The sequence below is a fragment of the Octopus sinensis genome, linkage group LG2 (assembly GCF_006345805.1).
Source record: "Octopus sinensis linkage group LG2, ASM634580v1, whole genome shotgun sequence".
Lineage (NCBI taxonomy): Eukaryota > Metazoa > Mollusca > Cephalopoda > Octopoda > Octopodidae > Octopus > Octopus sinensis.
Window position 1 is genome coordinate 21,336,541 of NC_042998.1, and position 14,951 is coordinate 21,351,491.

General features: G+C 38.8%; 1 protein-coding gene across 1 annotated transcript in view; it reads left to right on the forward strand.

Annotated features, from left to right (window-relative positions):
- Window positions 1-13,854, forward strand: part of LOC115232372 (proline-rich transmembrane protein 1-like) — a 127,555-nt gene extending 113,701 nt beyond the window's left edge. The window contains exons 3-5 of the mRNA XM_036511828.1: window positions 4,371-4,567; window positions 9,649-9,759; window positions 13,699-13,854. Of these exons, the coding sequence (XP_036367721.1) occupies window positions 4,371-4,567; window positions 9,649-9,759; window positions 13,699-13,848 (458 nt within the window). The 3' untranslated portion in view covers window positions 13,849-13,854. The remainder of the gene's footprint in view (window positions 1-4,370; window positions 4,568-9,648; window positions 9,760-13,698) is intronic.
- Window positions 13,855-14,951: the final 1,097 nt, after the last annotated feature.

The window sequence follows — 14,951 nt, forward strand, 5'->3', positions numbered from 1 at the left end:
AAGATATGACAAGGACATTTAATATAGCTATATTATCTTTTCTACTCTAAGTACAAGGCCCGAAATATTTGGGAGGGGGGTCGGTCGATTAGATCGACCTCAGTAACTGGTACTTAATTTATCGACCTCGAAAGGATAAAAGGCAAAATCGACAGCTGCGGAATTTGAACTCAGAACGCAAAGACAGGCAAAATACTGCTAATCATTTCGCCCGGCGTGCTAAACCTTCTGCCAATTTGAGGATAACGGAGTTTTTAAAAATTTCTCTTAGCTTGCTTTACTGGTTTCAACACACTGTATATTTATAGTGAAAAATATTGTATGTGGTTAGACGATCTAAAATCTCTTTTTCAGCATGTTGGCATAGAAATGTTTATCTTTTGGTCTTATTTATAATAGTGTAAAGAAAATAAGGCCAGGAAGATATAACACAAAGGAAAAGAGCAAGTAGTTATTAAATAGGTGAGTGTGACGAAAGTATTTGGAAAATGAACAATTAATAATGATAATAAAGCTAGAGCGATGATCAAATAAATTGTGTATATATTTATTGGCAAAATACCCGTCCCCAAATATAGCAGTATCCGTTTCGACACACCACTTCACATCACGAATCTTGCTAAACAGATAGATGAACGTAACGTGAACCTCAGCAATGCTGGCAAGACGCTGAACAACATTGTATTTTGTTGTTTAAGAAAACTAAAACAACACGATGACTTCAATTTATAAAGCCAATATACATCAACAACATTACCGACACTGTGGAAAGGCTGCAACTCACCAGATAGTTGGCTGAAAGACTGAAGCGAACGTGGATCTTTTCGGTTTGAACGGCAGTTTTTGACATAATTTCTAGGTAATTAAAAAATTTTAAACTTCGTATACCGGTAGAATGTGTTTATAAAACATATTTTTCTCTTGGCTTTATTGAGAAAATTCTATAGTTTGTAAGATATTTTTTCTTTTTTTCTTCAATTTCTGCAATTTCAACCAATCAGTAACGTCTATTGAGGTAAAAAAAAACATCCTGTGTCGTATGAATATGTCCCTCGTTTAAGAAACAAATTGGATTTATTTACATTTGTGAAGAAAAAAAGATACCCTTCCCCCCACCCCTAACCCTAACCCTAAAACAGATTGAAATGCAATAGATCGATATTAGGGTCATAATTATGGGTGACAATTTCATATGACACCGCTAGAAAAAACTGCCGTTCAAACCGAAAAGATCCGCGAACGTTGATGGTAAGCATAAAAAGGAGAATCTATATAGTGTTAAGCACACACGAAAAACACAAGCGCTTATTACTACGAGAAATAGAATGCATTACACCACCAACAGGACGCATTTATACAAGACGTAAATACGACAGACAATTTAACACAAATTTCGCATTTCTAAAACATAAGTAGCGTATCAAAGACAAACAGGAAGAAAAATGGAGACACCTAGACAAGACCGATGGGATACACATGGCCAACGTGCCCCTAACAACCGAATTTAGGAGGGACAACAAAGTGAACACTTATGGAGAATAAACAATCGATGCGAAGAACAGTCGATTCTCCAACTACCATCAAAGTTCGCTGTGTTCAAAAAAGTGACTATGATACAATCTCTGTCTGAAATAGAAAGGCTTTCACGAAAATCTGATGGGATCTGAACAAATATAACAAGAACAGCAGCAATTACAATCACCGTAGCAACACGAATAAAAACAACAACACCAACGATAATAACTTCGAATACGTCAATAATACGGATGATAACACGGATGATAATACCACGAATAACTAAAACTGCCAGAATAATAATAATCATCATCATCATTCACGGTCCATCATGGTATTACGGAGGTCCTGTTGCTGGATGCCTGTATCCCTGGAGATTACATCAGGGTAGGAGAGTGTGCGCCCTCTGGTATTGCGAGTAGATGGCTTCCAGAGGAGAAGAGGAGAAATTACTTCTTTTTCAGCTCTACAACAATGTCCAGCAAACTGGACTCTCCTACCTTTCACAAGAGATGACACAGGTGGTAGTTTCCCATATATTTGCATTTTGGTTGGATGGCGCTTCCATGAGAGATTTTGAGCTCTCATAAGTATATGGCCTGGTCAGCCTGTAATGGCATGCATAATAATAATAATAATAATAATAATAATAATAATAATAATAATAATCCTTTTTATTAAAAGCACAAGGCCTGACATTTTGAGGGAGGAGTCTAGTCAAATCGACCCCAGTGTTCCACTGGTACTTAATTTATCGACCCTGAAAGGTTGAAAGGCAAAGTCTTCCTCCGTGGAATTTGAACTCAGAACACAAAGAAGGACGAAATGCAGACCATTTTGCCCGGTGTGCTAACGATTCGGCTAACTCGCCGCTTTTTTGAAATAACATTAACTAGCGGGACCCGTAAATATTTCACGTAATTAAAGGTAAACCTATGAAGTAATTTCTAAAAACTTTATCCACACAACCTGAAAGTGTGGCCTGTGTTCTGTTTGTATGGAAAAATAGTCGCTCATCTGCTACTCATTGAAGACTCAAAGTGTCCCTTCTCCCATTAGAAGTGAGATATCCCGTGCTGGATACTAAACCCAGCATTCAGTACTCTGCATTTGGCGAATGAATTGTTAGTTGGATGGCTCTTGGCTCCTCGGTGTTTATCCGCCATTAGGTCTTGTATTTCATCCTGGAAAGTGACCAAATAACATAAATGCAGCCTCCTCACAAAGCAAGCACTGTGGTGTGGCCGGTTTAGTCGCCGACGGCCCGACAGTTGCAAAAAAGGTGTGGGGAAAGAGGGTAGTAAACTTATAGCTAATTATTATTATTGTTAGATGGGTGTTCAATATTTGCCTTACAAATTTAATTAGGCAGCTGCTAACAAGCAAGTGGGTTGGGGAAGAGGGTTTCAGGTAAGCTAATCTAAGATTGTTTCATTGGCTAGATATACAGGATGTTGAATTGGACTGGTGTCGGTAAGGGTTGGGGATCGACGAAGGAGTGAAACAGTCTGGGTGTTTTAAGAACTGATTTCCATGATTGTGTATGAATAAAGTGCACGTTTTAGATATTAATGATTTAAATAGAGAAAGAAGGGGAAATGCTTTAACTCAACCTGAATCTAACGAAAAATTAGCATAGGCGCAGGAGTGGCTGTGTGGTAAGTAGCTTGCTAACCAACCACATGGGTCTGGGTTCAGTCCCACTGCGTGGCATCTTGGGCAAGTGTCTTCTGTTATAGCCCTGGGCTGACCAATGCCTTGTGAGTGGATTTGGTAGACGGAAACTGAAAGAAGCCCTGTCGTATATATATATATATATATATATATATATATATATATATATGTGTGTGTGTTTGTGTGTCTGTGTTTTTCCCCCTAGCATTGCTTGACAACTGATGCTGGTGTGTTCACGTCCCCATCACTTAGCAGTTCGGCAAAAGAGACCGATAGAATAAGTACTGGGCTTACAAAAGAATAAGTCCCGGGGTCGATTTGCTCGATAAAAGGCGGTGCTCCAGCATGGCCGCAGTCAAATGACTGAAACAAGCAAAAGAGAAAGAGAAAGAGATACTGTTTGACGTAGTCTGTGACTTAGTGATTTCGGCTGTATATTTATGACCAGCAGCATAATCATTTGTAAAATAGTTGGCGTTTAGCAAAATTTTAAATGAGAAATGTCGAAGTGGACAAGTATTGGTCTGTCCTCATCCTGAAACAGTGAATCAAGAATTTTTCTTTTTAAATTGCTAAGATAATAGCTGGATTAACTCCACCATGGCGTGTTTTCTAAGAAGGAAATTGTCATTAGAATTATCATTGCCACAATGTGTCCTTCGTAACCTGGTAGAGGAAATTCTATTTTCATCGTATATGCTTCAGGTATAAAAGAATCGCAGAAGTGAAGACTTATAAAATTATTTAAATATCCTGTTTTTACGTTAATGTAATAGTGATGATATTAATTAATTTTTTTTTAATTATAAGCAGATTTTCACAAGAAAATTGAAAATCACCAACCAGCATATAACATTTGTTTATTAGTTAAATTGATGAGGAATACACACTTTGAAATATCGCTTGTGGAATCTAATTTCTTTTTACAGATGACTCAAAAACCGAAGAACCGAAAGATGAACCACCAGGGTACTGTGAAAACTCTGGAAATGACACTGCTTTCGATAATCATTTGGCACTTGAACATCCTGAACAACCTGAATATCCACCACCACCGGCATATACACCACGACCTGAACATCCACAACCTGGATATTTACCACAATCCGGATATCCACTACAAACTGGATATCCACCACAATTCGGATATCCACTACAAATCGGATATCCACCACAAATTGGATATCCACCACAACCTGGATATCTAGCACAACCTAGATATCCCCCACAACCCGGGCATCCCCCACAACCCGGATACCTGTTACAGCCACCACTACCTCTGCAGCAACGACTACAACAACCACAACAACCAAGAGCATCAGCACCACCACCACCACCACCACCACAACAACAACAACAACAACAACAGTCTGTTATTGTAAGCAAATATTTTTTCGTTTCATTTTACGTCTTCACTATTCTTCAAGCATTTATCCTGAACAGAGATCTTATCTGTAGCAAGTTTTAGTCATCAAAAGGTGAATATTCTAGGAAATCATCTTTAAGCGATTTTAGCCAGTCATATCATTATATGGAGCAGAATAAATGATTTAGTTTGGACTTTATTTTATCAATCTTTTTTCATTGAATAACCGACAGGTTGTACTAAACTACAATGGTAACAGTAGCAATCGGAGTACCTGGCATAGAAGATATATATACGAATATATACGTGTGTGCGTGCACGGATGTATGCTTGTGTATGTGTGTGTGTTTGTATGTATGTATGAATGCGTGACAGCACATTCTACACTGGCAAGTCAGTGCTTTTATCGATGTGACATTTGGAGTAGTTTGTTCTGAGAGCTTGTTCTTGAGAGCTGCACACCGATGCCTGAGTGGGCCCTTTTAAGTCTACTTTCTGCAGTCATTGCCAAATTCTATTCCAATCAGTCGCATCTTTAGTTTTCAAGAGCTGACTGCATTTGTTGTCCTGCCAAATTTTCCTCCTCTGCGCACTCAGATCTTTCTTAAATTGTGTTGGATCTACGGCTTCGTTCAATTTCAAAGTTCACTGCATTTTCACTGCTTCAATCATTTCTTTTTTACACTCCTTGATATACCAAGCTAGGCTATTTTCCTCTTCCTTTACACAACCTTCACAACACACTAATCCCCGTCCTCCTTCCTCTTTACATACAATATTTACACAACACTCTTGAGGTATATTCCCTTGTTCATTAATTTACGTGTTCTCCTGTCCATCTCTTGTAATTCATGCTTCTTCCACGATACAATTTCTGCCCCATATCACATCAAAATAACAGCCTGCTCTAATCTTATAGCGGCTATTTAGCAACGATTGGAGCACAAGCCGAGTTCTTTTCAAATACTCTTTCTTTAATCTTGTGGTCTTTCATCTTATCTCTTTCAATGATAACCATGTACTTATATTCTTCCTCTCCGACTTATTTTATAGTTTCACTACTTACCGTCTTGATCCCCTGTCTTTTACTGATTTTTGAGAATCATTACACCTCGATCCCAAATTCCAAGCCATATATCTTTGCTAATCATCTGCACAGTTGCCGTCAAACTCTCAATTTAGGTCATTCATAAACCACAGATTATTTACTTTTACCCTACCTAGCATGTACCCCCCACACAACACTCTTAAAACACTCGTTAGTGGAGAGGCGAAAGACTGCACCCTTGAAAAATTCCTCTTTTAATGTTTAACTCTCTCAGCATATCTCTCCATGCTGTGAGTTCAGTACGCCATGTTGTCATTGAGTTTGGTATTAACTTCAGGATACTGTTTGATATAATGCCTGTTATCAGTTATTTCATCAGTGGCAAACAAGATATTGGTCGGAAATTTCCAACCGCATTCCCTTTACTTGGGTCCTTCTGGCATAGTACCTATTTCTTTATTGCCCACAAGGGGCTAAACACAGAGGGGACAAACAAGGACAGACAAAGGGATTAAGTCGATTACATCGACCCCAGTGCGTAACTGGTACTTAATTTATCGACCCCGAAAGGATAAAAGGCAAAGTCGACCTTGGCGGAATTTGAACTCAGAACGTAGCGGCAGACGAAATACGGCTACGCATTTCGCCCGGCGTGCTAACGTTTCTGCCAGCTCGCCGCCTTCTGGCATAGTGTCGTTCTTCCTTTTGTCTGTTTAATCTTTACTTCTCAATTCTCTGTTTATATCACTTTAGTTTATGTGCTTTAAATTTCAACCTCTGTTTTAATTCCTCAATCGCAACATTGATTCCCTTCCTATTCATCCTATACTTCCTCTCTAGCTCAACATATTTCTCTTACTTAACTTGTTTTCTCTTTTTCCGTTTCAGAATATTAATATTCTTTCTGGTCTCGTTAATAGACTGCGTTATTCTCCTTTTCTACCATGGTTCCTTCAGGTTATGCTGATATTTACCTTTGGCTTTCAAACCTAACTTCCGGGCTATAAAGATCGAGATTGCATTTATCAGTTTGTTGGTGTCTATAATGTCAGTCCTGATATCATCACTGATACCATTTATCTTCCTCACCCATTTATTGAGTTTCTTTCTGTTTACTTTTTAAACGCCAGATAAAAGCTCTGTTCACCAGACGTCCAAATATCAAAGATTTCATTTAAAATGGATAACTGTTCCTCGGTTCCGTTATCGCTTTCCTGTTCAATAATCTCAGCTTCATGCTCGTTTTCTTCACTTAACTCTACGGCCATAATTTCACTATCTGCATTCTCTTCCTCATCCTTCTGTTCACTGCTGGTCTTACTATCCCTAAGCACCTGTTGCTTAATGCTTTCTAGTTCAACTGGAGATAACCATTCATTCTTTCTGATAGCTCTAGCTGGGTCACACAGATGTTGTTCACTTAATTCAAATATGTCTCTGTCAATCCATACCCTGTGTATTCCTTTGCTATATCCTGTAGGGGGCAAGGCGGCGAGCTGGCAGAAACGTTAGCATTTCTAGCATGCCCAACATTACCCGGTAACCTTCTTTTCAGAGCTTCTATCTCCAATTCTGGTAAATAGGATTTGGGCTTGACTGTCACAGGACAGGACTTGCGCAAGCTATTGGGTCATTTTATATCAACTACCTTCACCACCTAGGCATTTGAAGACAAATAGAAAAGATAAATAAATAAAAATAATACTAATAAACATTTTAATTTTTTTTTAAATAAAGCAATAAAATAAAAAAGAATTCTTAATTAAAAAAATAAAAAATAATGAAAAATAAAAAATAATAATAATAATAATACAAAAAATAAATAAAGATTAAAAAAATTAAAATCGTGATAATAATTATTATTATTTATTGTCATTGCACAACTTCTAACGCTGGACATGTACTACGGTACCAGTTGTTCACTACCAGTAATACCCCTACTTTTTCAAGCAAATTCATCGAAAACAGATACATCCACTCACAGAGATTCGATCACTTTTCTTTTGCTACTTACCACTTAGGAGATCTATTGACATGGTTGGTCCTTTTCTGTGACGTTCTGATATCTAATTGAGCAGTTACAACTTTAGCAGTGGAATAGATAAGGTTATTTAAGGTTGTTAGGTCATTTTCCTAATTTTTTAAGATCTGTCTAAGCCCAATGTGATGTATCATGATTATTTTCTATGCTGCTTGAGAGTTTTGGTATCGGTTTTCTATTGATCATATCAGTAAACTAAGGCATGCTGCGTTCTTTCATAATAGCATATTTTACTTCTATGATTTCTTTATTATTCACTTCAAATTCTATCATTTCTATTTTGGTGTTATTGTGGTAGGCCCCGACATGCATCACTTAATTTATTTGCTTCTATATGTCAGCATACTTCGTTGCCTACTAAATTTCCCCGTGAAGTGAATGTTTTTACAATGAGGTTATTGTTTGGGTTTAGTTGGGCTGTATAGAAAGCATTCAACACATCTCTATAATCACCTCCAGTCTATTTTATGCACTTTGCTTTAGATGATGCTTTTGGTGGTGTCACTACAGGTCTAGGATTAGGGTCATCTTGGTTCAGGTTGCCTGGTACTTCGTTTGTTTTTTTTTTGAGAGTTTGTTCCAGCAGCAGACTTTTCGATATCAGTCTGGTTCCACATTGAGTATCGCGGTGCTTGATGTCCCAGGCGATGATCGATCCGGCATGAGTTTTGGCTTGTCATTAAAGCATTGACAATAGGAGACGGGTCTGTATGTTCTGGGTTGACTTTTTGACATGACACCGTTTCCTTGTACTTCCAATGCTGGAACAAATTCTCAAAAAAAAGAAAAGAAACGAACTACCACGCAACCTAAACCAAGATGACCCTAATCCTAGACATGTAGTGACACCACCAAAAGCATCTAATAGAGCAGTACAACTTTATCAGTGGAATATATATTCGTCGTAGATCGAAAATCACCTCTATTTTTCTTGGTACCTGTTTCCGGGCATAACTCTTTTACTCTCTTTACTTTTTTACTTGTTTCAGTCATTTGACTGCGGCCATGCTGGAGCACCGCCTTTAGTCGAGCAAATCGACCCCGGGACTTATTCTGTGTAAGCCCAGTACTTATTCTATCAGTCTCTTTTGCCGAACCGCTAAGTGACGGGGACGTAAACACACCAGCATCGGTTGTCAAGCAATGCTAGGGGGACAAAGACAGACACAGACACACACACACACATATATATATATATATATATATATATATACATATATACGACAGGCTTCTTTCAGTTTCCGTCTACCAAATCCACTCACAGGGCATTGGTTGGCCCGGGGCTATAGCAGAAGACACTTGCCAAAGATGCCACGCAGTGGGACTGAACCCGGAACCATGTGGCTGGTTAGCAAGCTACTTACCACACAGCCACTCCTGCGCCATAACTGCTTAGAGATCTTTTAAACTGAGTGACTAATTTGAACCTTTGCATATTCGTTTGTGGGGAATCGCTTTCTTTTTGTTTGGTATGCCATCCTCCTGATACATGTTTTTCTTTTATTTTCTGTATGTTTTGTGTTGGCATTATTTATGTTGCTTGTAAATACTAGGATGAATGGAGAGTTGCATGTACTTACTGCGTAATTAGTGTATTTTTACCAGGGTTCTTGGTGTTGGTTTCGTCGTCTTGCGTGTCTCGTTGAGATATCACGCATTTAAGAAAGAAAACTATACAGTGCGTAACAAAACTCTTTCCGATTGTTTTCATTCCTCTGCTTTCCCATAGTTGTATCTCGAAGTTTTCCTTCCATTGCACCAACATTACTGGATTAAGTTTGTTTTGTGGAGAGATCTTCTTAGAGTACGTCCATGTTGCGCTCATCATCGCCATATGCATCACTGGATAATTATGTTAATTTTTTGATTTCTTCTCTTTTCAGACACAAAACCAAGAACTAGAATACTTTACATTTAAGTTGACCGCAGCAATTCTTGTCACCATTTTCTGTTGTAAACATCTCTAAACAATTATACTATTTTTTTTACTTCTTCCATTTTCAGATACAATACGAGCAACCACGATACTTTGTATGGAGTATGGTTAAAGCAGTTCTCGTCACCTTTTTCTGCTTTGCTCCAACAGGCATTGCAGCTATTTTTTATGCATCTAAAGTAAGTAAAATAGGAACATTTTTTGCAAGAAATTCTAAGTATTTTCATACATTTTATCCAGTTGCGGCTGTATGATAAAAAGCTTGCTTCTCAACCGCATGGCTCCAGTTTCAGTTCTACCACATCTGGGTCAAGTATTTTGTACAATAGCCTCGTGTTGATCAAAGATTTGGAGTGAATTAAGTAGATGGAACCTGAAGGAGCTCAGTCATACACACACATACGTACACATAAATACACATGAATATATGTGAGTATTATTTCTTTATTTACCACAAGGGGCTAAACATAGAGGGGACAAACAAGGTCAGACAAAGGAATTAAGCCGATTACATCGACCTCAGTGCGTAACTGGTATTTATCTAATCGACCCCGAAATGATGAAAGGCAAAGTCGACCTCGGCGGAATTTGAACTCAGAACGTAACGGCAGACGAAATACCGCTAAGCATTTCGCCCGTGTGTACGTGTGAGCATGTGAATGTGTGTGTTTGTGAGTGTGTGGAAGAGAAAGAGAGTATTTTTGTTTGTGTTGGTCAACTATCACCATTGATAACCGATGTGGGTGTGTTTACGTCCGCGTAACCTAGCGGTTCGGCGAAAGAGATAATAGAATACGATAAGTACCAACCTTAAAAATAAAATATCTACAGCCTTCAAGCCACTTGACAGCAGGGAGGTTGAAATCTAGAAAAAGTATTATATGTCTGTCATATATTAATAGTTCTTCCATCTTTTCCAGGCTCTCTTCGAATGTGTACCTATGATTTGGCGCTTGTGGTGGGCGATATGTAGTAACTATTACCGTTGTTATCTGTTTAATGTGTACCATCAGTGTGTCACAAATTGAGTTTGAGCGTCACAGGCTTGACACTTGCTGGATGTACATCTTGACATCTTGACTGGACAGACATTTTCCCGGATGTACATCGCAATTCTATCAGGGGTTCTTTCACACGTTTCAGTGTGCCTCAGCAACTGTTACATCAGCCGTCAACTGTATTTCCGTTTAGTCATGCATGCAGCTTAATTAAATGTAACTAATTCTCTCAGTTATGGGTTTTGTTGCTGGTGGGAGGTTGCCAAGTTCCTGTCATTCAATAGCAACACTTACGTAACGTATGTGATATCAATAACGGCCACTTGTTCGATATTTGTGTTGGCGTCAGAACTGGCCAGCCAGTGTCTTTAACTATTTTTGACGATCTAGTGTGCTGGTATGAGTATTTTATGCAGTGTTTAGTGTAATCAGATCAGCTGACGTACAATCACCTACACCATACACCCAAAAAGACAGTTGTTTAGCTGCTCCTATCTGAGTTATGACTACAGCTTGTTTTTCAGTGGAGCAGTGCATTCAACGGTCGACTATTTCCAAAGCGGTGGCAGTATGTGTTGCGACCTGGTCTAGTGCTCTGAGTGATACTGATGGAAGTGTTTGTCCCTCAGAATGATTAAGTTGAGGCAAACAGTCAAGTCCTGCTATTAATATAAGACATACACTTATTGCATTGACAAATTTTAACAACAACAGTTAGATATTTTTGAGCCAAGTTCAACATCAAATCATATGCAGGAGAACTGATCTATGATGTTTTAGGCATTTTGATTACATTATCCAGTGTGATACTATATAATACCTATTTCTTTACTACCCACAAGGGGATAAACACAGACAGGACGAGCAAGGACAAACGGATTAAGTTGATTATATCGACACCAGTGCGTAACTGGTACTTATTTAACCGACCCCGAAAGGATGAAAGGCAAAGTAGACCTCGGCGAAATTTGAACTGAGAACGTAGCGGCAGATGAAATACCTATTTCTTTACTACCCACTTGGGGCTAAACACAGAGGGGACGAACAAGGACAGACAGACAGATTAAGTCGATTACATCGACCCCAGTGCGTAACTGATACTTATTTAACCGACCCCGAAAGGATGAAAGGCAAAGTGGACCTCGGTGGAGTTTGAACTCAGAACGTAGCGGTAGACGAAATACCTATTTCTTTACTACCCACTTGGGGCTAAACACAGAGGGGACGAACAAGGACAGACAGACAGATTAAGTCGATTATATCGACCCCAGTGCGTAACTGATACTTATTTAACCGACCCCGAAAGGATGAAAGGCAAAGTCAACCAGCGGAATTTGAACTCAGAACGTAGCGGCAGACGAAATACCTACTTCTTTACTACCCACTTGGGGCTAAAAACAGAGAGAACGAGCAAGGATAAACGGTTTAAGTTGATTATATCGACACCAGTGCGTAACTGGTACTTATTTAACCGACCCCGAAAGGATGAAAGGCAAAGTCGACCTCGGCGGAATTTGAACTCTGAACGTAGCGGCAGACGAAATACCTATTTCTTTACTACCCACTTGGGGCTAAACACAGAGGGGACGAACAAGGACAGACAGACAGATTAAGTCGATTACATCGACCCCAGTGCGTAACTGGTACTTATTTAACAGACCCCGAAAGGATGAAAGGCAAAGTGGACCTCGGTGGAGTTTGAACTCAGAACGTAGCGGTAGACGAAATACCTATTTCTTTACTACCCACTTGGGGTTAAACAGAGGGGACGAACAAGGACAGACAGACAGATTAAGTCGATTATATCGACCCCAGTGCGTAACTGGTACTTATTTAACCGACTCCGAAAGGATGAAAGGCAAAGTCAACCTCGGCAGAATTTGAACTCAGAACGTAGCGGCAGACGAAATGCCGGGAAGCATTTCGCCCGGCGTGCTAACGTTTCTGCCAGCTCGCCGCTTTATATTATCCAATACCAATTTTAAAGAGAGCATTTTGTGATTTGAGGAATTTGGCTGCTCCTTCAAACAGGTTGAGTTGTATCCTAGTGGCTGTGGCATAGGCTGTTTGAGGTTCCCTCATGGAGTCGATATGCATTTAGTTGATGGAGATTGCAGAGGAGAAGCAAAATTAAAGGTCCTAAACAAGATCAAACGAACATTATGATTGTAATAGTGAAAATGTTGCTTATACAAAATGTTACCTGTAACACTTGTTTGTTCCATTATGTCTAACAATAACGTTTCAAGTATTTTAACCACAACAGTGTTGTTCCTCTGCCGACATACCGTGTCATTATAAATCAGGTTTCTATTAATCCAATGTACATATAATAACTCTAACACTTATATAGCATTTGACTAAAAAACAGCATGGCATTTAACAGTTTTGATTAAATTTCTTTGTGTTGTAAGAATAATGGTTATGAAACTGATAAATAATATCGGTTCACCATCACCACAACCAAACCAACTCTACAAAAATATTGGTGAAATTTGTGGTCCCCTCCATTCACTCTTTTATTAAGAAGAAATTATATTGTTCATTCATATAATTCCTTTTTATTGCTGTTGTTTGTGCGGTGAGCTGGCAGAATCGATACCACGCTGGGGGAAATATTTAGCGGTATTTTGTCCGTCTTTACGCTCTAAGTCCAAATTCCTCCAGGTCGACTTTGGCTTTCATCCTTTAGGGATAGATAAAATAAATACTTTTTGAGTACTGGAGTTGATGTAATTCCGAAAATCTCTACCTGCGACGATTTCATCTCAAACGAAGGAGAGGAGCTTTCTCCGTCCGGGTTGCGGATCCGTGGAACAAGCTGCCAGACGAGATGGTAAAGATGCCGACGACCGCTTTGTTCAAAGTCTCCCTTGACCTCAAGTGGCCTGAACTCTTTACATGAACACCACCCTGTACTTAACTCCATGTCCCCCTACATAGCCTTGCTATTTGCTTTTGAGTCAAATTAATTAACTAACTAACTAACTAACTAATTCATTTACTCACACTCCAAAAATTCTGGCCTTGTACTAAAGTTAGAAACCAATATATTTGCTGTTGTTGAGTTTTATTAGCGTTCTTTATATATAAACTAATTCTTTTCTTTCTATCTTCTAGGCAAACGTAATGGCTGATATTTGGAATATAGAAGCTGCAAAGGAAGCAAACGCAGCTGCACGTCTATTAATCAAAGTATCGTTTGTTGTTGGTATTCTCGTCATGAGTTTTGGACTCATCCTACCTTTAATAAATGCCGTCACGAAATAACTTTCACATAACGTTATAAACTTTAGGAGATTCATATTGAATGAAAGGTCTTCTTTTTTATTAGAGGTATTTCTCAACATAACTTCATTGATTGTTAACATGAAATACTCTCAGCCAAAAATGTTTAAATATATTGAGAACTTCAGTCAATAAATGGTATATTTCATACTAAGTGATACAATTTTAAATAATGAATAATGATATATACAGTTCGATAAACTCTATGGCTTCAGTTTGATAGCTACAACCCATAAAGTAGTAAAACTACGAGAGTATAAAGACTCTTGTACCATCCCTCCTGTTTCCCACGAAAGCAATGGGTGATGTTACTCTTTACTCTTTACTCTTTACTCTTTACTCTTTGCTTCTGTCATTTTGACTGCGGCCATGCTGGAGCACTGCCTTTAGTCGAGCAACTCGACCCCGGCACTTACTCTTTTGTAAGCCCAGTACTTATTCTATCTGTCTGTTTTGCCGAACCGCTAAGTGACGGGGACATAAACACACCAGCATCGGTTGTCAAGCAATCCTAGGGGAACAAACACAGACACACACACACACACACACACACACACACACACACATATATATATATATATATATATATATATACATATATACGACGGGCTTCTTTCAGTTTCTGTCTACCAAATCCACTCACAAGGCTTTGGTCGGCCCGAGGCTATAGTAGAAGACACTTGCCCAAGGTGCCACACAGTGGGACTGAACCCGGAACCATGTGGTTGGTAAACAAGCTACTTACCACATAGCCACTCCTGTTGTTGCATTTTGCTATTACTTGAATGTTCCTTATCATTATCTCTGGAACTACCAAACATTAAAATCATTTTATAAACATTTTTAAACTCTTTCCTAGTTTTGAAGATGTTACCTTAAAGCCAATTATTTATTTCAGCTGTTAAAATCTACATGAGAGTTTAAAATAAAATAATAATGAAATTATTGTACACGGTGCTCAGGTGCACCACAACTTGTCAAAAGTGCGTATAAAGTATATGCGGTAATGTACAAATATCTGAAAAGTGAACAGCGTATGGTTCAGATACATGCTTACGTGTGTATGGAGGGAAGAAAATCAGGTG